The sequence below is a fragment of the Theropithecus gelada genome, chromosome 7a (genome assembly GCF_003255815.1).
Source record: "Theropithecus gelada isolate Dixy chromosome 7a, Tgel_1.0, whole genome shotgun sequence".
NCBI classification, from domain to species: domain Eukaryota; kingdom Metazoa; phylum Chordata; class Mammalia; order Primates; family Cercopithecidae; genus Theropithecus; species Theropithecus gelada.
This window is the reverse complement of record NC_037674.1, coordinates 43148168-43172125: the sequence shown is the minus strand read 5'-3', so window position 1 is coordinate 43172125 and position 23958 is coordinate 43148168. Positions and strand designations below refer to the sequence as shown.

The window sequence follows — 23958 nt, the reverse complement described above, 5'->3', positions numbered from 1 at the left end:
GGAGAGATAAACAGTGTGAAAATCCAACTCACTGTCTAGAATACATATAAAAACAGTATGTTCAAAAAGTACATTAAGAATATACCCAGGGGTTAGTAGTGAACCTCAAGTTACATCCTTCTAGCTCCGCAACCAAGCAGAACACTGTATGCAGAATGTTTCTTATTCACTAAAAAATGAGGTCCAAATCATTAATTATTAAATATTTGAGCCTAATACAAAAGCCAGCTTTTCTTTCAGATGTGAAGCCCTAAACAGAAATCCAGAATACAAAATAGACAGAATGAAAAGCTATGTGCTAGATATATGTTTCTAGCATAAATATGTCAAAAGGAGGGTATTCCATGTGCAATATGCTCATGTGCTTAATTAATCACTGAAATGAAGTCTACATTCTCACTAAAATCTTTGTAGATACCAGCATCTAGGATTATCCTGAAGATACTGACCAACAAAACAATTCCAAATAATTGAAAATACAGTACCAAACCCCGCGTATGCAAATATATACACATACTGAGCAAATACTACAGATGAATCCCCCTCTACCTCCCATTTAAAAAAAAAAATAAAAGGATCGCTTGTCAGAGCTTGAGAAAGTGCAGTTTTATTTGACATTTCAATAAGTGGAACACAGCATTACAAATCCATCTAACTTTACTGAAACAATTATTGAAATTCGTACCTTCAGGCCATGTATGTTCCGTTCCCCAGGAGGCTTGCAGGCTGAAACAGTAATTGACTAAATTGTAGAACACATCAGGGCCATTTACAAATTTGCTCAAAATGAATCGTTTAAAAAGAAATGAGGGTGACACCAAAATTAGCAGAGAGAAATGATTGAAAAGTGGCTCCCAAGACCCAAAGTGGGAATTATGAACCAGGGTTTTAACTTGCAGGAGTGAGCATTTATAAATGCAAAGAGCTTTCTGACACCACCTCATATAAATTCCAATTTCTGCTTAAAACATATAAAAACCAAGTTAACTGAGCTAAAATGATTAGATTCCTTTCATAATTCAAATTTCTGCAATCTGTCCTCATTCTATTACATTGTATATCTGCTATCACTTAAAACTACTTTGAAAAGAGCTAAGGGATTCTTTTGCGGGGGAGGGGGGTGAGAAAAGGATCTTTTAATGCCAAAAAGATTGCTAGAGATTCTGCGATGGAACATTCTAGTTTGAATACTACTTTGCACAGTCATAAGCAGTCAAATGTATTAAAATACAGACATATAACTAATTTTATTACATTTCTTACAAATCTTGACATGTGCTAAGATTTAGTCCTAGAGATAAGGCAGTACCAGGAAAAAAGAATATTAATTTCCTGACACCATCTTGAGTTACAAGTTGGTACTTTTCTAATTCAGCAAATGCTTCTTCAACAAATGTGTTAAAAATACAAAAGCCTCCTGCCCATGTTATAGACATGAAAACTATAGTCCCCTACAAATTGTATGTTAAGGGGCCGTCAATTTTGATTGATTGTTTGGGGATGGATTAATTTGATTTTTTTTTTTCTTTTGCCCCTCTCTCAGATGTACATGTCTTTTTCCTGTTTCTGACGATAAGAAATGGAGCCGTTTAATAACAAGAAGATGTGGGTAACGACTGGGCACAGTGGCTCATGCCTGTAATCCCAGCACTTTGGGAGGCTGAGGTGGGCCGATCATGAGGTCAAGAGATCAAGACCATCCTGGTCAATATGGTGAAACCCCATCTCTACCTAAAATACAAAAATTAGCTGGGCGTGGTGGCAGGTGCCTGTAATCCCAGCTACTTGGGAGGCTGAGGCAGGAGAATTGTTTGAACCCGGAAGGCAGAGGTTGCAGTGAGCTGAGATCATGCCACTGCACTCCAGCCTGGTGACAGAGTGAGATTCTGTCTCAAAAAAAAAAAAAAAAAAAAAGGAGAAGATATGGGTAATAATTACAAAACACTTCCGTTGCTTTCATTTTGTATATTTCAAATATACTCAAATTTATTACGTTATTTTTCCTAGAAAATATATCTAAACCATAACAAAATGTTTTCACTTGCCTTTCTAAAATGCACTAAAATTAAGACTCAAAATCTTCTTTCCTTAAAATGGAAATTAACCTTTTGAACTACAGTCACATGCATTTGATGCCTGGTCCTTGAGGGACCATCAATACTTCCTAAGACGACACTTCAAAATATTTGCACTGAAGTAAGCAGTGCATTCATAAATTTCCTTTAAACAAAGTCGCTAGCCAAGGAATCAGAGACAAACGTCAACTCTTATCTCTAACCTTAACATCTGCCTCACTCCTCAATTGACTTCTCAAACTTTTATAACTAGAGATGTAAACAGCAGTCAAAAAACCCAGTAACCTCCTATTTCCTAAAGTTATCGGGTCAGGAATTACTGTAAAGCTAGTCAATGTTCACACTTATTAATATTTAACATATCTTTTAACAATGGAGAGGACTTAGCCATGACCTGGGAGTTACTATCCAAGGCAACTGTGCTACTTGGAATGAGGAGAACATGTTATTAGATCAGAATTATGGCCAAGCATGGTGGTTCATGCCTTTAATCCCAGCACTTGGAGAGGTGGCAGTGGGAGGACTGCTTGACCTCAGGAGTTTGACACCAGCCTGGGCAACATTGTGATACCCTGTCTCTATTGAAAAATAAAAAAACTTTGCCCAGCGTGGCAGCACATGCCTATAGTCCCAGCTACTCAGGAGCTGAGGCGGAAGAACTGCTTCAGCCTGGGGAGATAAAGGCTGCAGTGAGCACGCACTGCACGCCAGCCTGGGTGATAGAGTGAGACTCTTGTCTCCAAAAAAAAAAAAAACTAAAACGGAAACAATCATTTTCTCCTATCCTTCCTACTTGTTCAGTATAAAGATTCTTTTTAAGGTGTGAGGGCCTCTAACCAACTAGGTAAACATAGGAAATATATCCAGTATGTCTACATGTTGATTATGTAAATTTGCATAATTTCGCTTATCTACATATGATAAAATGTACATTCAATGTAGATAGGTAGCAAAAAGCAAAAGACTACCAAACACTAGAAACAATTATACCATAGCATATTTAAAAACTACAGAAATAAAAAGACAGTCTCATATTCTGAAATATTTAAATTTGGCTTAGAAAGACTATGTTTAACAATTTATTGCAGCCTAGTGGGTTTTATGATAAGACTACATGTGACAATGACATCTCATATATTTTCCTCCTTTAAGAATCCCCTCCCCATAATATACTCTTCTCTCCACTCCAAAACAAGCCCTCCAAACTACTCCCATGCACACTCTAATTATATTTTAATATATATGTCTTTCCATTTTAATCACATTATAATTTAAATGAAATTCTTACTCAAAGGGCATAGTAAGCACTTATAAGCTGTGTGACTCTGAAGTTACTTAACCTCTCTGAACCTCAATATTCTCATCCATAAATTGGAAACAATAATACCTAATAGGCAGAACTATCAGGAAGATTACAGACGATGACACGTAAAGCAATATTAATGCCTTAACAGAGCAGACATCTAAAAATGGTTGTGATTATCATGGGAAGAAGCATAATGAGATGAACAGTGAGAATGACAGGACTGCTCACAAAATGAAAGAAAACAACCAACCCACAACATTGGAAGTATGTTTCTTTCTTTCTTTTTTTTTGAGACAGGGTATTGCTCTGTCACTCAGGCTGGAGTACAGTGGCACAAACATGGCTCACTGTAGCCTGAACCTCTTGGGCTCAAGCCATCCTCCCACCTCAGCCCACCAAGTAGCTGGGACAACAGGAGTATGCCACTACACCTGGCTAATTTTTGTATTTTTTTGGTACAGACAGGGTTTTGACATGTTGCCCAGGCTGGTCTCAAACTCTTGAGCTCAAGCAATCCGCCTGCCTTAGCTTCCCAAAATGCTGAGATTACAGGCATGAATCACTGTGCCCTGCCTGGAAGTATATTTCTCCAGGATACTGCAACCAGGGTTTTCTATGGCAGAGCTATAATGTCAGTAGAGAAATTAATAGAAATTTTCAGTTTGTAAAATAGTATTCCTTGTAAAGAAAGAATTTTGAAACTTGCCCAAATTCTCCAGTCACTACAAACATTAAGATATAATCTACCTCCTGGCTGGGCGAGGTGGCTCATACCTGTAATCCCAGCACTTTGGGAGGCCAAGGGAGCGGATCACGAGGTCAGAAGATCAAGACCATCCTGGCCAACATGGTGAAACCCTGTTTCTACTAAAAATACAAAAATTAGCTGGGTGTGGTGGCATGAGCCTGTAATCCCAGCTACTCAGGAGGCTGAGGCAGGACAATCGCTTGAACCAGGGAGTCAGAGGTTGCAGTGAGCCGAGATTGCACCACTGCACTCCAGCCTGGTGGCAGAGCGAGACTCTGTCTCAAACAAACAAAAAAAATAATTTACATCCTAATCACTGGCCTAATAAACGGAAATAGCAACATTTCTTTCTTTTTTTCTGTTTTGGTGGTTATTCTTCAAGTACCACAGAAGTGGATTAATCACAATCCTTATTTTGAACTATCACTGGCCTTAAATAGCCCAACTGTACTTACTTAGCACTTCAATAAGTTATTAGTAATATACTAAGCACTCCCGATTCTGCTGCCCACACATATGCTAAAAGAGCAATATTATTCTTGAACCCAGATCTTCTTGAGGGTTGGCCAAGCCAGCTGCCTTTGGAGACTTTATCAGTGCAAATAGGAGCCTACTGGTTAATTGAGCCATTCAAACTTCAGAGAGTTACAGGTAATGAAAGTCTAGAATGTTTAATTGGAAAACTCATACCATGATTATTTGTACAGTATCAGTTAACGAAGGTAAGTTTAACTTTTAATTATTTCAATTAAGTTATTTCTAGAAGGGTTACTTAGAGAATTTCCTTATCTGTTCCATTAGTTAGAAAACATGGATTCCAAGTGGGGCAATGTATAACGGGTGAAAGACTTAATGGTTTATATAATTAAACTGTTCTTTTTCACCATTATTCAAATTTTGAGGGAACATTTATACACGGTTGAACAATCATATCTGATACAAGGATAGTACTGCCAAACCTAAAAGGGAAAAAGAAAATTATCTGACCAAGTGATTCACTGAAACTTACTCTCATCAGCTCTTATTTTTGGAGATAATCAAATTTCCATTTGTGAAGAATTTCAACTATTTAGAAAATACCTCCTCAAAAAAACAGACACCAAACATTCCACCAAAATTTCTCTCCTAACACCTCAGTAAATCTTAGCTTCTGCACTAGCTAAAAGCTTTCTCCTCAATCGCAGCTCTGGCTGCCATCATGAGCCACAGTTTATAAATATCCAGGATTAAAGCCATTCATTTGCCTTGGTTTAGAAACCATGCGGACCCCCAAAGAGTTCTTTAAGCTAATGTAAGCATGTACTTCAAAAACAAAAAACAATCTAGTTAGTTTAATTTACTCTAGTAAATTAGATATTTTATCTGCCATAACTATAATATGGCCTGCAATCCCCATGATAATGAATACTTCTTTTGTTTTTCAAATTAAGAGCTAAACATCATGTTATGTGCATTTAAACCTTTGGAAAACATAACTGTTGATGAAACAGTTTACTGAAATAATCATTGTTGATTAGAATTTGCTCAACATTACCTCTTGGAAATATCTGCAGAGGCTCTATTAACTGTCCATTTACTTGCTGTTCCATTACTGTGGAATAATACTGCAAAGAGATTATAGAAAGAGATTACTCAGTAATGTATGAATACTGGAACAGACACTTAGTGGTTGTTTAATTCACAGTACTTTTGTAAACTGCTGGTATAAACATATCAGCCTTGAGAATACTTTTCCCCTACCGGCACACCAAAATGACTATAGTGAATATTTAGGATTGAAAGTCCAGTATGTTAGCCTTCACCCTGGCATTTATCTTTAAAAGTGTTAAGACTTTATATTAGCATTTAATATAAATTAAATAATACAAAATATTTGAAAATTATATATATTTAAACAACACATAAAGCATTTTAGTGGAATTTCCCAAATTGCTTCTTGCTCTTTTTCCCTGGATTTTGCAAAGCAAAATGAAGAAACTTCACATTGGGCTTGCCAGTTAATCAAACATTATTCACATTTGTGTATGAAATGCACAGATAATGGAAATCTAAATTACAGAGACTGTGGAAACAGCAAACAAAATATGACCCATCCAAAGATGACAGGATTAACAGGATAAAAAGGTAGCCTAGTTTCAAGCAAACATACCTTTTATGCTTTAGCCTTATAAACACTTTAGTACAGACCAAATTGCACTGTAAAATTCTGCACACAAAAAATAAAGTTCTAAGTGACAAAGCTTTCACACTCCTTAGTAAACACAAATTATTCAGTAGGTTGTACTGTGGTTTGATTACCACTTCTTTCAATACACTGATTTGTAAGCATATGTCCACCTAACTTGGAGATGGCTTCTGTGCTCTCACATCTTATAATGCTTGACAAATAACAAGTGACGCTCTTGGTGGAAAAATATCCACAATGAAAACTGCTGATTTTATGTTTTGAGGGGCTGTCAAAGAGCAGAACACCCTTTTCATCCTCGCTGTTTCTATATTAAAAACATGTTCATATTATTTAAATACTATATGTTTAGGAAATCTCTCCTTGATTATCATTGTTTACTGACATTCTTTAAAAGTTTCTTTTTTTAGCAGATATCACATATATCTTCTTATTGCTTTTATGTACATTAAAATTATTACAAGAGCAAGGGTTTTTTTTTTTTCCTCTTGAAAATAAAGGGGAGCTATAAAATTCCACATCATTTTGGGAATCACAAGTTAATACATCTAAGGCTGTTTGCACTAACAACAAATAAAGTGAAGGTGGATGTTGGATAGGTATGGACTGATACAAGTATACCCAGCTCTCCAAAGGGCTTCAAACTGTAAAGGAAGTGATTCTCTCCTTCTATGGACATAAAAATTCATATACATACAGCATAAACATATGAAACATACACTCTGGAATATACACTAAGGCAAATGTCTTTCAGGAGATTCTGTTCCTTAAAACCACAGAAATACAGCACTCGCCATTACTCAAACAGTGATGACAAGTAAATGAAATATCAATCATGTAGGCTGTCAACCTTTTGGGACAGCAATAACTGTTAACAAGTAGTCTGGAAAAATTGTCCGAAAATGACTTGTCCTCGGCACACAAGTATTTGAGGTTTCCATGGAAAATTAAGATGCCAGTGGCTATTTGGAACATTGCTCAGGTATTCTTTTTAATGGGAAATTTGCCGGTTATTGATCCACAGCATGTACCCCCTTGCTTCTGGAAGGCTGCAAGCAACTTTCCAATCAGTGGCTGTCAAAAAAATTACTGCCTTTTTGTACTGATACAAGACAACAGCAGTGGTTGTGTTCTCCTATAGTTAATGCTTTTCTTTAATTAACTGCTATGTACAATAGGCTAGTAATTTCAGTTACTACTTTGCCATTGTCCTAGAAATCAAGACAAATAAAATATCCTTATGCTTTATCTAACAAGTTAATTATAGAGATGTCTAAAACTGGTGCTTGGGGTCAAGTTTGAAAACAAATAACCTCAAATGTAAAGGGTCAGAACAGGTGCAATGCATTTTTTTCCTACTATAAAACCTTGCATGCATGAAATTGACCTGTTTTCCAGCTTTATTTATTTACCTCACAGAATAAATAAATAAATAAAAATGGTTTTCCTTTCATTTTAAGTCTGTTCCAAATCAACTGGCAAGCTATATACACTTTTATAATCATTGTGAGAATTTTTAACCCATCTATAAACATCTCTCTGTACCACGATTAACAGTCACAGTAATGATGTTGAGTATGCCACTTAACAGTTTCTCTATAGCGAGTAGTTAGGTTGTATTTTTTGTTTTTTATATTTCCTCTAAATCCAAGTGTATTTTCTCCTGCTGTACTACTGCATTTGATCTGTATCTGTATTAATAGAGACGCTTATGTTCTACATAGCAAAGTAATTCACTATCAAGGACATGCTGTAAAGGGAGGTAATCAAATCCACAGTGTGGGCCCTACACAACTGATCCCTGAGAAACAGCCACCAACAAGGCACTAGGCCTAGAAACTCAGGCTACTGCCTATGGAGCATTCCCCATCAGATAAGGATAAAATGCAGGGCCATGCATGGTACCTCCTGGCACAGAGCAGTCCTGACCGGCCACCAGGTCCATGCTACTCAGTGAGATGAGCAAGGCACATGAAAGAATCAGAGGGCTCAAACTCAGGAGCTTCATCACTAACTGTTGTCTCCAAGCATGTGACCTCCATGACGAAATGCTCACTGTGCCTCATGTTACTCATTTATAAAATCAAGACAGATCTACCCAGCGGATAGCTGTGAGGCTCACATGGGAAAACAAAGACAGCAACTAATAAACTGCAAAACAAATTGGGATTTTCTTTCTTTTTTTTTTTTGAGACAGAGTCTTGCTCTGTCACCCAGGCTGGAGTACAGTGGCACAGTCTTGGCTCACTGCAACCTACACCTCCCAGGTTCAAGCTATTCTCCTGCCTCAGCCTCCCAAGTAGCTGGGATTACAGGTGCCCGCCACCATGCCCAGCTAATTTTTGTATTTTTAGTAGGGATGGAGTTTTACTATGTTCGCCAGGTTGGTCTCAAACTCCTGACCTCAGGTGATCCACCTGCCTTGGCCTCCCAAAGTGCTGGGATTACAGGCGTGAGCCACCACACACGGGCAGCAAATTGTTTTTAGATCTGAATCTATTAGTGTCATTTCTATATACTCTTCCTTTAAAGGGATTCTCTCCAATTTTGTTCTAAATAGTGATAAAATAAGCAGTAATGACCAAAACCAAAAGAAAAGAAAAAAACAAAGAAACAAACAGCAACGACCAAAAAAACACTCCTAAACCTTGTACACCAAGATACTGAACATAATAGCTTGGACAGAAATGTAACAAAGTAACCTTCATAATATTACTTAAAGTTATCCAAATAACTTCATCTTCAAGTCTATAATCTTATCCTGGCATTTATTAGCCCTAACACAAAACTCTGCACATAGTAGGTATTTAATAAATATTTACTGATTCAAATGGGGTTGAATTCTGAGTCTGCCACTCATTAACTTGTGTAGCCTTCAGGAAGAAATTTAACTTTATTAAACATTAGTTTCCTAATATTTACCCTAATATATAGGGTTACAGTGAGGCTCAAAAATTAAACTGCAGCAATAAAATTAGTGAAGGCACTTGGTAATCTATAATGCATTACTAGTTAAGAAATTTAAAAGTACACCTCCTCATATTGAAACAATACTAAGCAAAGTTTCTATCTTAGAAGTGTTCCAGCACTTAAAAGTGCAGAAATAATTATATAGAGTACGAAATATTGTGTTCAAACTGAATACATCAGCAGCAGTTATAAAAAGTGTTTTCTCCTGTTATCCCTTGCATAATCTGTTACACGCAGTAACTGCAGCGATAATCAATAAGTTAACGGGTAAAAGATTAATCAGTTTTGCAATTGCTAATGGAATCTCCAGTACTAGACTCAGATTAGTTTCAGACTCCTTCTGAGCTGTTCTTCAAAATTCTTAAGCCATTTTAATAAGGATGTGACAAAGTTTAGCATAGTTACCAAAAATCTAATTAATTTGAAACAGAGGGCCAGATTCAACAAGGGGATAACAAGTACAATTTTTTGCTTTGTTTTGTTTGCAAGTTTACTACAGTGTTCATATTTGTTATAAACCTAATTCTAATGCTAATGGCACAATTCAATCAATAATTACATTTTTTCTTCATGGAAATCTGCCATATTTTTTTAAAAACTTGAGTTCTAAAATAGCACAGTTTAAGTTTTTATAAGGCACATATTTTCTATTAAGAAAGAAGTGGGCGCAGTGGCTCATGCCTGTAATCCCAGCACTTTGGAAGGCCAAGGCAGGCAGATCACCTGAGGTCAGGAGTTCAAGACCAGACTGACCAACATGGTGAAACCCTGTCTCTACTAAAAATACAAAAATTACCTGGGTGTGGTGGTGTGCACCTGTAATCCCAGCTACTCAGGAGGCTGAGACAGGAGAATTGTTTGAACCCAGGAGGTGGAGGTTGCAGTGAGCCAAGAGCATGCCACTGCACTCCAGCCTGGGCGACAAGGCAAGACTCCATCTCAAAAAAAAAAAAAAAAAAAAAGAGAGAAAGAAAGAAAAAAGAAGAGAAAACAGAGACAGAGAGAGAGACACAGGGAGAGAACTAACCCTCACTCGTTGGACACCTATGTGTGTTAGGCTCAGTACTACATATCTATGTTTATTCACTTAGTTTCTTACAATCCTATCCCATTCTGTAAGTATCATCACCTCTATTTAACAGATGAAGCAAATGGTTTATCAGTAAACCAAAAAACAAAGAAAAAAAGTACTCCTTTCATTCTAGGCCATGCCATGCACTCGGGGCATAAAATGTATATTTATTGCTTACAAGTTAAGAGGTAGGTTATCTCATATTTCTCATACCTCAAAACATTTACCTAAATAGGCAGGGTTACCTGGTAGACTGCTGAGCTGGTGAAGAGCTGTGGCTTCGCTCACACCCTGTGCAGGTTAGGTTATGTCCCCCGATCTTTCAGAGGCTGGCAAAGCAGTGTGAAGACATCTGTGCGGATGGGTGACCTCTGGCTCTTTCTTTGGCAACCCCCCTCCCGCCACCCCCTCCACAGGTTTTCCCACCTCTCCTACTACTCCATTCGGTTTCCTGTAAGTGGTTATTACCCCATTCCTCCTTTAAATGCAGGATTTGCCTCCCTGTTTTTCATTAACCTTCTCATTTTATACTCTCCTTGAGTTACTTCAGCCACTTCAAAGGTTTCAACTACCAGAGGAGTCACTGAGACTAACTATGAGCTGATGAATCACAAATCTTTATTTCCAGCCCAGATTTCTCTCCCAAGTTCTGAAACATACCCAGCTGGTTGTGCAGCGCCTCCTCCAATTCAACAGGTCCAAAATTGATTTCCTCTCCTATCCCCTCTCAGACCCTAGACCTGTCTTCTGCTGCCTGGGTTTATGGTCTCAGGAAATACCATCACTATGACCCTGTTTCCAAAACCAGAAATCTGGAAGTAATCCAAACCATCTCTCTTCTCTTCTCCCCTATATTCAATCACTAAATTTTATTTTATTTATTTATTTTTTTGAGATGGAGTCTCACTCTGTCGCCCAGGCTGGAGTGCAGTGGCGCGATCTCGGCTCACTGCAACCTCCGCCTCCCAGGTTCAAATGATTCTCCTGCCTCAGCCCCTTGAGTAGCTGGGACTACAGGCGCCCACCACCATGCCCAGCTAATTTTTGTATTTTTAGTGGAGATGGGATTTCCCCATGTTGGCCAGGATGGTCTCGATCTCTTGACCTCGTGATTCACTTGCCTCGGCCTCCCAAAGTGCTAGGGTTACAGATGTGAGCCACCGCACCAGGCCTTATTTTGTTTTTTGAGACAGAGTCTTGCTCTATCACCCAGGCTGGAGTGCAATGGTGCGATCCTGGCTCAATACAACTTCCGCCTCCTGGGTTCAAGTGATTCTCCTGCCTCAGCCTCCCGAGTAGCTGATACTACAGGTGCCCCCACCATGCCCAGCTAATTTTTGTATTTTTAGTAGAGATGGGGTTTCACCATGTTGGCCAAGCCGGTCTCAAACTCCTGACCTCACGTGATCCACCCACCTTGGCCTCCCAAAGTGCTGGGATTACAGGCGTGTACCACCATGCTGGGCCTACTAAATTTTATTATCTTGACATCCTCCCCACTTCTCAAATCTGTTAACTTCTCATCAGTCCTGTGACCACCATTGTCTTTCACAGGGAACAGACCCCTAAGTGGCTTCCATGCTTTATAATTTCTCTGCCCCAAGCCACTCTTGAGAAATACTGTTATCAGAAAGGGATCCTTATCCATACCCCAAGAGAGGGTTCTTGGATGTCATACAAAAAAGAATTTGGGGTGATTCTACAAAGTAAAGTGAAAGCAAGTTTATTAAGAAAATAAAGGAATAAAAGAATGGCTTCACCAATAAATCCAATCAGAGCCGGGTGTTCCCAAAAGTAAGAGGAGGAACACTAGATAACAAAGCAAAAAACCATATGGAGAAGATGCGCTGCACTACAAGGGCTGGTGACACAGGATTGTTCATCTTTATGTAACTACTGTCTTCCACAAGAAGATATTATTATTTAAAGATATTATCTTTAAAGCAAAACTTAGAATGCTTTTGTTCTTAAGATATCAGGATATCAGGACATTTCCTGGGTCTGTTAAGTCCTGAGTCTGTTTGGTAAACGCTATTAACCTGTTCCCTTAACTCTTAAACACCCTGTAACTAAGAATGCCTGACTTCCAGCAGGTCTCAGCCTCATTTTACCCAGCTTCTATTCAAGATGGAGTCTGATATGGTTTGGATTTGTGTCCCCGCCCACAAATCTCATGTCGAATTGGAGCAGGGGTCCAGCGAGAGATTACTGGATCATGGGGGTGGATTTCCCCCTAGTTGTTCTCATGATAGTGAGTGAATTCTCACGAGATCTGATGGTTTAAAAGTGTGTGGCAACTCACCCACCCGCTACCCAACTGTCTCTCCTGCCACCCTGTGAAGAAGGTACTTGCTTCCCCTTTGTCTTCTGCCATGATTGTAAGTTTCCTGAGGCCTCCCCAGCCATGCAGAACTGTGTCAATTAAACCTCTTTTCTTTATAAATTACCCAGTCTCAAATAGCTCTTATTTATAGCAATGTTGTCAGAGGCATTCGAATCAGAGCAACTCCATCTTGAGTGAGGGCTAGGAAAAATGAGGCTGGGACTTGCTGGGCTACATTCCCAGGAAGTTAGGTATTCCGAGGCTCTAGATGTTTATGATGAAGGGAACAGATTGATAACGTTTACTAAACACGCCCAGATTCAGGAATGTCCTGATATCCTAATATCTTGAGAACAGAAGCATTCCTAATTTTGCTTTAAACATAATAATATCAGACCAGGCGCGGTGGCTCACATCTGTAATCCCAGCACTTTGGCAGGCCGAGGCAGGCGGATCACAAGGTCAGGAGATCGAGACCAGCCTGGCCAATATGGTGAAACCCTGTCTCTACTAAAAATACAAAACTTAGTTGGGCATGACGGCAGGTGCCTGTAGTCCCAGGTACTCAGGAGGTTGAGGCAAGAGAATCACTTGAACTTGGAAGGTGAGTTTGCAGTGACCGAGATCGCACCACTACACTCCAGCCTAGGCAACAGAGCAAGACTCTGTCTCAAAAAAAAAAAAAAAAAGATAATATCAATTCTTGCAAAATATAGTAATTAAGAAAATGAATCCTTTATCACAAACCCTTGTAGCAGAGCACATCTCCCCATGATCCTTTTTTATCCTATACATAAACAAACATCATACCTAGGGTGGGCACATTCATCCTCCTACTTTCAGGAATGTCCTACTCTGTCTATGGAGTGAGTAGCTATTCTTTCACCACTTTACTTTCTTAATAAACTTGCTTTCACTTTGCACTGTGGACTTACCCTGAATTCTTTCTTGCACAAGATCCAAGAACCCCCTCTTCGGGTCTGGATTGGGACCCCTTTCCGGTAACAGTATGAAAACAGACTAATACAGAGTTGCTGTGACTCAAATGCCTCTGACAATACGAGATATGATCATGTCACTTCCCTGTTCCCTCAAGCTAAGGCCCTCCATGGTCTAACCCACCTTCCTCCCAGCCTCATCTCCTACCCTCTTCCCCGTCACTGTCCATACAGACTGAATCACAGGCAGCTCCTCCTGATTCACCAGGCATTCTTTAAATATACTGTTCTTTCTGCCCCAAACACCCTTCCTAGTCCCCTTGTCCTAACTTACTCCACCTGGACACCAGCCCTCTTCAGGAAGCCTTCTTGGTCCCCAGAGCTAGATTAGACACTTCTTGTGCTCATGGAGCACCTAATGCTGAGGTGTATTATATCATTTATCACTCCGCTTGGTAATTATGAGTTTCCTTGATCTCTCCCACTGAATTCTGTTTCCTTTTTTGTTAATCTCCCTGACTGGACCATGAGCTCCTAGAGGGCATGAACTGTATGCTCACTGCACCCCCACCACCTTGCATAGCACTTGGCCAGAGAACTGCTATCCAATAAACATTTGCTGCATGAAAAAACTGATTGGATGAATGAGGAAACAAACCAGCGAGTGAGTGACCTCAGGCTCCAGCTCTCTATGGACTAGCTGTGTGACCTCAAGAAAGGCACACAATTGTTTATGCCTCTGTATCCTCTGCTGTAAAAATGGGGGAAAAAGCCTGCCTTGCTCGCCTTATAAAGATGTTAAGAAGATCAAAATTAAAGGAGCTGGTATATGGGAAACCTTCTTAAAAAGTACTTGAAAAAAAATCTTGAAATAGGAAATGGTGCCTTGAATCTCTCATTTCCAAGTAAGAGTACATAGAAGAAAAACGTTCATAACAATAGGGTGACACAGAAACCACAAAACAAGGCCACTGAGATATCTGGACAAAGTACAGTGGTAGAATTTAACTAACTGGTTTATGGAGATTGAGTCAGTATCCCCTCCCTTCCCCTCAATTACTGCAGTACTATAAATAATAAAGTAAATGGCTATTGTGGGGAACACTGTTTCTCTTTTGGAAGTGCAACAAGGGCAGGAACCATGCCTTGTATATTTTATTTCCTCTTATGCCAGAGGTATTAACCTGGGATCTATATGGGCTTTAGGAGATCCTTGAAGCTGGTGAAACACTGCATTATGTGAATTTTCTGGGGTAAAAAAATAAACAACTTCCCACAGATTTTCAAAAAGGACTATGCCTTCAAAAACTTGAGAAATCACTGCCATATAATGCCCAGCACATTATAGACACTGCACAAATGTTTACAGGAAGAATCCAGAGAGGAACTGATATAGACATAGTAATGACTCTCATTGGTCATACCTTCTAATTTATTCAGCAGCAAGTCTCACGTACAGAGGAAACACCAGGCCTATTTATTACTCTTCCATACATTTATAACAGGACGGTTTCTCAAATCTCTCCTTAGCATGCCTAACAGACAACATAATTGGTACAGTATTTCACTTATAAGGAATACTCATGCTGCCTTTTTCACACTAATGATAAGATTTTCAGATTCCTGTTGTCAATACTGCAAGCATATCCTATTATATGTAGCTCAGTCAGTAATTACAGCAATAATCAATAAACTAACCATTTGCAGTCCATAGTTAATTTATTAGTTTTCCCAGTGAAGAACCCAACAATCTTAACTCTATCAAATGGTTACAAATTCAATTATAACCCTACTCAGATGTGTCATTAGTTACACCTTCTTTCAATTATTTCTCATACTTTACATTAAGAGGCTTTTCCTTTATGATGCTGACCTCCCACAAAGCACACAACTGCCCCAGTGGTCAAAAATAACATATGAAGCCAATCTATTTTGAATATCAAATTAATAGCTACATTTACTTACCTGGCTTCAGGCTCTGACTCCCTAATAACTCATTGTTCCTGTCATGAGGAGAATACAATGTATACAAGCTCTTCCTTAAGAGACTCGACTGAGGGTCCACATATGGTCACAGATTGATTAGATGATGAGAAAGAAAATCACAATGTGAAGGTCAACAGGGACCAACTCTGGGCCCTATTTATAGGCTCATGTTATTGGATGGATGTATTTATTAATGACTTGAAAGTGAAAATGACAGCAAGTTGGCCAAGTTTAATGATAACACCATTTGGATAAAACCGTAGAGGACTTTAAGGAGCTCCAGATAGTCTTAATAGAAGTTTGGGCAGCCAATAGCAGATGAAATTCAAATTGGCTAAGTTTAAGGTAATATGTGTTGGCAGAAGGAGTTTAAATTTGTATTCACCAACAGGCCCAAATTTATGGGATCCTCTCAGCTGAAACTTTCAGAGTTATTACCTTGGTTAGCTTGGGGTAGTGTTCACACACTGACCTTTCACCTGATTTTTAGACTGTAGCAATTCTGCTATTCCTCTTAAAGCAGAAGTTTTAACAGTAGCTTCAGGGAACCCGACACTTAAATAAAACAGGACTATGCAGACAGCAAGCCAAATGGGACATTTTGTTATAAATAGGGTAAGCGGAACCCTCCACAGAGATGGAACTGAACTGGGAGTAGAGCCATATAAATGACAAAATGTTGGTGGTCCAAACCTCCTATTCCAGCGGTCCCCAGAGTGTCCCGGTACCACCAAGACCGAGGCCTGCTCATGCTTATCTTTTCCTTTGCGTCCAAGAGCCACATAATAAATCCCTGATGCAAACTTGAATATGCTTCTGCTCCCTGCTTCCAAACAGGCTCCAAGATAGATCACAACAGGGGCTAGCGGGGTCACTACACTTTTATCACTATTTCAAGGGCATCCAAATGTTCCAAACAACACAGAGAAGAGAATGAAAATAATCTGCCTCTGGAAAAAAGTTTTCTTTTTTGACTAGGATAAGAAAAACAAAACAAAAACTTTACTTACAGCTTGGAGCATGTCATTATTTGAGAAAATAAATTTCCAAAACAATTTATTTCCTTCAGTTTCCCTTTCTCATTTTTTTCACCATTTCTCCACCTTGCCTGAAGAATATACTACGTGGTCAGTTGTTTGGATAAATTGCATTCAATTAGGGGACTCATTGAAAGCTGAACTGATTTTGCCACCTGCAAAGTTAAGTTCAAAGTTGAACCTATTTACTATGTGGCATGTTTGAAAGCACCATGTGGAAAATGAGCTTCCTAACCTCTTTGCTCTTTAAAGAAAACTTCCTAATAGCTAAGGCCCTGATGCTATTAAATATTCAACTTCTAAATGGACAACAAATTTGGCAAACAAGGTAAAACACAGCCTTGTAGGTAAGAACAAAACCTTTAAACCTTCAGACGCCCACAGAGTTTTTTGTTGTTGTTTTTTGAGATGGAGTCTCACTCTGTCGCCCAGGCTGGAGTGCAGTGGTGCAATCTCGGCTCACTGCAACCTCCGCCTCCCAGGTTCAAGCAATTCTCCCGCCTCAGCCTCCCAAGTAGCTGTCACCACGCCTGACTAATTTTCTGTATTTTTAGTAAAGATGGGGTTTCACAGTGTTAGTCAGGATGGTCACGATCTCCTGACCTTGTGATCCGCCCGCCTCAGCCTCCCAAAGTTCTGGCATTATAGGAGTAAGCCACCGCGCCCAGCCAACAGAGTATTTTTTACATTTCTCTACAAACTCAAGTACAGTGAAATTTTGGTAATAAGCATTATTTTTCACACTCAGGAAAAAGTAGTATTTGCAAAGCTGAGTGGGACTATAATAGATACCAAAACAAAACCTTATTTAAAACAACCAGGAGCAAAGAGATTGAGAGTCTATATCCAGGCCTTCCCTTTAATTAGCCATGTGACTTCCAACTGATTTCTGAATCTTCTATTCTCTGTGGGCCTCAATGTCCTTATTTATAAAATGAAAGAGTTGAACAAAACCTCTGTGGTTACCTTCTGACTCTACTTGAGTAACTGCATGATTTTAGAGGCAACGTCCAAGTTATGTATATTAGAATAAAGCCAATCATGTCCCAATTTACAAGGTGCTCCACAGGTGAAAAAATATTTTCCCCTCATAGTACTCAATGTCTAACAAGGTACACTGCGGTCAAATACACCAAAGGGAATACTTACACTTCCCTTAAATACAAGGATTCCTGTACTGAAAATAATACAAGGTCTCATAATGGGAGGCATTACAGCAAAATGTATGCCATACTCTTCTGGCAACGTGGGAAGAAATGATATAAAGAGTGAGAATAGACAAAATGATGAAAATTATTTTTGTTAATACTGTGTTCCACTCACACAAGTCTCTCAATATTAAGAGAACCAGGTGTAATAAATCCCTAGACACAGGATTTAGCAGAAACAAATATAAATCTATTTACAAAAGCAAGATGTATTGGCTGAATTTCTCCATGAAAGGTCACCCAAAAGAAGAGGTTAACAGTAAAACAATTCCCTCCTAGAACTGGGGCTCCATAGAACTACCAGACAACAAACACAAAAAAATGGAAGGAAAAAAGCAGCACACTATTTTCAGTATTTCTAGAAAATGAGAGGAGGAAACGAGAACAACGACAAAATAATTTAAACTACATTAAGGGAATATTTAATTAGCAATGATCAGGTATTTAGTTTTCAGAATATGTAGGTTGTATTTTTTTTCTAATAAAGCATTTCAAATTCTAATTAAAAAAATACTTTATGGAGGAATTAAAAAGATGCAATAGTGTCAGAGGAAAAGCCATGATCCCAGAAGTGGAATATTCTACCAGCATAACTCACAAGAAACTATGCTATAAAAACAGATTGTTGATTAACACAAACTCATAACAAAACGCAGAGCAGCTATCACAATGGTGCTGTAATAACACTTGGCTGCTGAAATCTTTCAATACATTAAATATCTCCTTGGAGACCAAATTACTTTACATTTTCTTAAAAGACAATTTATTATAGCTTTGTTTTCTTCTCATTATCTCTTAAAAATATATCTAATGAAGAAAAGAATACAACTTCTAAATAACTTATATAAAATGGTACTAATGTGTGACAACAGACTTTGGTTTAATATGTTGGTTATTATTTAACAGCACACAACAACCTATTGCCATGACAAATCCTTACCATAATACAATATTCCATGTGTCACATGTATCAAAAACCACTGTATGCCATTATTATGGCACTCATAAAATTAACAGCCTCAGGCTGCTAGCAATTTAAATAATTGATAAGTTTTCAATTAAAAAGGCAACATTTTCAGGTCTAATACAAAAATCTATTTAAATTACTGATAAAAATGTACACTTGTACTGGCCCAAAGCCAGAAAATGCTTGCATCCAAGGGGGAAAAAAATAATTCTTTAAGTTTCAACTCAGAGATGGCAAATTTGTTTTTATTCTTATGCAGAGATATAGGCTGTTTATTTACTTAACCTTTGTAATCAGCGAAAAAGAATGATTAAAGGACTAAAGGTAAAAGTGCCTCTATTTTTGCTTTCCCACATATGGCTTTTGAAGAAATACTAAGGTGACCACAGATTTACTGAATTCTATATGAAAAACTAAGCTCTTTCGGCTGGGTGCGGTGGCCCATGCCTGTAAGCCCAGCACTTTGAAAGGCCAAGGTGAGCAGATCACTTGAGATCAGGAGTTCGAGACCAGCCTGGCCAACATCGCGAAATCCCATCTCTACCAAAAAATACAAAAATTAGCCGGGCGTGGTGGCGGGTAACTGTAATCCCAGCCACCCAGGAGGCTGAGGCATGAGAATCACTTGAACCCAGCCAAGATCAGGCTACTGCATTGCAGCCTAGGCGAAAGAGTAAGACTTCATCTCAAAAACAAAACAAAAAGCTTTTTGTAAAAAACAATAAAAATGTGGTAATGTGTCAGCATCTTCCCTATGCCTTTACACAAAATCCTGACTCAAACTTCAGAGCCAAATTTAAATAACTGATAAGTTTTCAATTAAAAAGGCAACATTTTACAATGTCTACAAAATAAAGACCAATGCAAATTTGTAGGAACATGCTGGTAATTATGAGGACTACCAACCAAAACCGACTGTGAGGTTAAGTCCAAATGGTTCTCCTTAAATTTCAATCATAAGAACCAAGACAGATCAAAATGACAGCCAACCTGGCCAGGCACCTTGGCTCACACCTGTAATTCCAGCACTTTGGGAGGCTGAGGCAGGAGGACCACTTGAGGCCAGGAGTTTGAGGCCAACCTGGGCAACAAAGCAAGACCCCATCTCTACAAAAATTTTTTAAAAATTAGCTCATCAATGAGATAGATGACTTCTATTCAGACCAAAAAAAGTGGCTCCCAAGAAATCTCAGAAACTTTTAAACTAAGGACATGTAATGTAAGATTATGTAATCATATTTTCCTACAACACAAAAATAATTAAACACTGTGTTTGAGAAAATAAGCATATGCTGTAAGGAATACATGGTGCAGAAATCACAACTAAGGTAATATATAAACCCAAATTATTCAGAATGTAATAATGATGATGATAGGCCGGGTACAGTGGCTCACACCTGTAATCCCAGCACTTTGGGAGGCCGAGGCAGGTGGATCATGGGGTCAGGAGTTCGAGATCAGCCTGGCCAACATGATGAAACTCCGTCTCCACTAAAAATACAAAAATTAGCCAGGCACGGTGGCAGGTGCCTGTAATCCCAGCTACTCAGGAGGCTGAGGCAGGAGAATTGCTCTAACCCAGGAGACAGAGGTTGCAGTGAGCCAAGATGGCACCACTGCACTCCAGCCTGGGTGACAGAGCAAGACTCCATCTCGGAGAAAAAAAAAAATAACAGTGATGACATAAAAAGATCCCGCTACAAATGTGCAAAGAGGAAGGTGGGGGAAGAGACAGTGTAAAACAGTAAATGAGCAACAGCTTGGGCATTAAAAGAAACTGAACTTAAATTCCATATTCACATTCATACTAACTCTAAGACCTTGGGCTTATCTCTTAACCACAGCTTCCTCATCTAAAAATAAGAATGATAATATATATCTTTCAGAGTGATTATTAAAACTAAAAAAATTAAATACCCCAAGCATTTTGTATATAGCAGTAACTCAGAAATGGAAATCATCATTATTATTATCACTATGATCACACCCACTAACATTTTCAAAAAGCACAGTTTGTAAGACCATACCCAAAAGTACGTATCTTTTGCATGTGGTTAAGTTGAATACATAATGAAAGTATACTGATGTCAGTTCTCTGCAATGCACATATGTGAGAAAATTAGAACCCATCTGTGTGTGTGTGTGTTTTCTAAATATAAGCATGTCACACTCTCAGGAGAGTTAGCCAATTTATCAATACTAGTGCTAGACCTTTTCAGCAGACAATCCTACTCTGCCTTTCAAGGTACTGATGAGCCCAGCTCTAAATTCTCAGTATACAAAGACTCTCACATAAGTTAATGGGAAGTCAATAGGAAATTGACTTTTCCTATTCTGTGCTGGTTGGAATGCAATGCTCCGTTAATCATCCTATCCTTCTTGTTCTCTATCCTCCTACCCTAAATTAAAACTATTGGCGGAAACCCATACAGATAGTTCACAGTTTTCATTATAATGAAACAATATCATGGCTGAAGTTGAAGTCTATCAAAAACCTACAACCTAACTGTTGACTAAGATTAGGGTCTCAATGAAAAGCAAGAGCCCTGATTCCATCATTTCCACATGATTCCAAATGATTTCATCATTTGCATTTGTATAGAACTTTTAACTTTTCAAAGGGCTTTCACATCTATTCTCCCATTTGATCATTACAATGGCCCTGTGCAGTATAAAGGACAAGTATTATTATCTACAACTGACAGATGAGGCAACTACAGCACTGAAAGGTTAAGTGATTTGCCTAGGGCCAAGAAACCACAGAAGAGCTAAGGTCTCCTGACTTCTAGTACAATGCTCTTTCTACCAGACCACGGGAAAAGGTTTTGTAAACAGATTACAGACTCAGATATAATAAAACAAAACTTGAGAGGAAGGCTCAAATCAAGACTCAGGTAACCTATGTCTCCTCATGATAGCTGAATTTTTCAAGCTTAGTATTGAAGCTTTAGAAATATGCCCTTTTCTCTTGTTTACTTCAGTATCAGACAACTGTTAACGCAGATTTTCAGTAAAATTTTAAACACAAAAGAAAAGTCATTTCAGAATATATTCAGATCACTTTGATTCAGTAAGTAACCCTGTAGTTCATTTTCGGTGGGAGTACTATGGGTAGTGCATAAATAACCAAGAGTACATCTTTAAATCGTGTATCCATATTAAGCCTGCAGCTACATTGTAACTATAGTCTGGAAGGGTGAGAGAGATCTCCAGTTGAAAGTAGATTTTGAAAAATTTTTTAGAGCCCAGGGGTTCATTTTTAATGAGCCGTTACTTTAAGTACTGCATAAAAAATACAGGAAATTGATAGTCCATTTAGTCTGCACGATACCTAATGCAAAAGTCATTAAGATGCATTATTCTTAATGTTTATGATATGATCAGTAAGTGTCTTTTGAAAATAATGCCCTTAACTTTCACATACGGAAATCCTTGAAACCTTTACCTATTTTATAGAAAAATGTATGACAACCGTGATTTATTTACGTCTTCACTATACCCAAGAAACAGCATCCTCAATCACATTAACATTTTAAAAAATAGTCCTCATTTGTAGTACACTTACATATGACAGCATTGCCTTCATTTCCTCATCACTTCTCACCGTAATTCGATCACCATCTTCATCTTCATCTGTTTAAAAGCAACATAATGCAAATGAGAAGGTGTGCATTTGTTTAATGCACAAAGGGAACATAATACAAACAGTTTATTACAACGTGATATTCTAACCCTCAACACCACATTTTGGGGGGATGTTGACATTATTAGTTTGTTGTTTTGTTTTCCATTTGGAGTACGATCAGAATCTCAATATAAAACTTTCTTTTAGGGATAGCAGAAAATTAAAATATTGCTCATGTCATTCACAACATATATCTAGGTTAAAGTAAATATAACTGGAGTATGACAAAACAGGTTTGGTTAGGGGAACTAAAAACCAAAGAGAGGCCAGTCTTGTTCCACTATCCGTACTTTTTAAATCTCCTGAACGGCACCATACCCGATTTCTCCATTCTTCCTCTCTCCCAGGCAATCTATCATGTCACAACAGCATGATAAAAATGGCTAACACTTATTGAACACTACTATACATGAAGCACTGTGATCTATGCTTCATATGCAATACCTCCTTGAAAACCTCATAACAAACCTACGACATGAACATCATTATTATTATTCTCTTTCCACAGGAGAACCTAGGCCTAGTGCAAGGTTAACTTGTAAAGCAGCTCTAATACAGGTCTCTCTATCCCATTCTATTTAGCAGCTCTTTTTCTGAACAGTTTCACTTGTTTTGCACACTCTCCAGCCATAGTAAGCTTCAAATACTATTCATGCTATTTTGAAATAATTTAAGTCTTAAGGCTGGAGGACAAGACTTCACAAACTACATAACCAGAATGTGTACATTTGAGTAAGTATTATCAGAGGTCACATCTAGAAATAATGTACTTATTTCATGATACTTCTCTTATTCATAGTAGTTTTTGAAATATATTTTCAAAACTGCTTTAAAAACCTGAAGATAGACTATGTGAGAATATTAAATCTCATTTTTAACCCAAAATGGAATTGTTGGCCTGATCTGCCAAGCATGTCTAAGAATCTGCCAAGCATGTCTAAGAATGACTTATGGCTATTTCTAAATATATAGTTAACTGTTCATCCTTCTATAAAGATTTGTGAACAGTGAGGACAGCCTACGTAGTAGACTGTAAATGCATAGTTGAAAGAAATGCCAAAAACATCCTGAGCAATGTACACAGCCTCCCAAGGGGACAACTTGGAAGGGGCAGGCTCTCAGTAGGATGCCTCAGTTCTAGTGTGCTTGTTAACATTCAGAATTATTATTATTTTTGTTCACTCTTGAGCATATAATTGCTGATTTGATCACATAGAAAGACTGTTCTGATCCCAAGCCTGGAGAACCTCAGACAAATCTCTCATCATGAAGAGAATAAGCTTGCACAACATGCTCAGGGGACACTTACTGAAAGTACAGAGGGAGTTCAGTTCAACAAAGGGCTCTTCCCCTACCACATGTCAGTGGGTCTTCCCTCCTGTCCGGCTGTAGTTCCAAGGATATCCCCCTGCTTGGTGACAAGGCTATGGGAACCCTAGGAGGAAGCTTGTGTTCTTT

At 38.5% G+C, this 23958-nt stretch overlaps 1 protein-coding gene across 2 annotated transcripts in view; it reads right to left on the bottom strand.

Moving 5' to 3' along the window:
* Positions 1-23958, bottom strand: part of MAP2K5 (mitogen-activated protein kinase kinase 5) — a 264174-nt gene that overhangs the window by 220750 nt on the left and 19466 nt on the right. For both annotated transcript variants that reach the window (XM_025390594.1, XM_025390595.1), the window contains exons 3-5: positions 22381-22448; positions 5664-5733; positions 686-726 (exon numbers count right to left, since the gene is read on the bottom strand). In XM_025390594.1, the coding sequence (XP_025246379.1) occupies positions 686-726; positions 5664-5733; positions 22381-22448 (179 nt within the window). The remainder of the gene's footprint in view (positions 1-685; positions 727-5663; positions 5734-22380; positions 22449-23958) is intronic.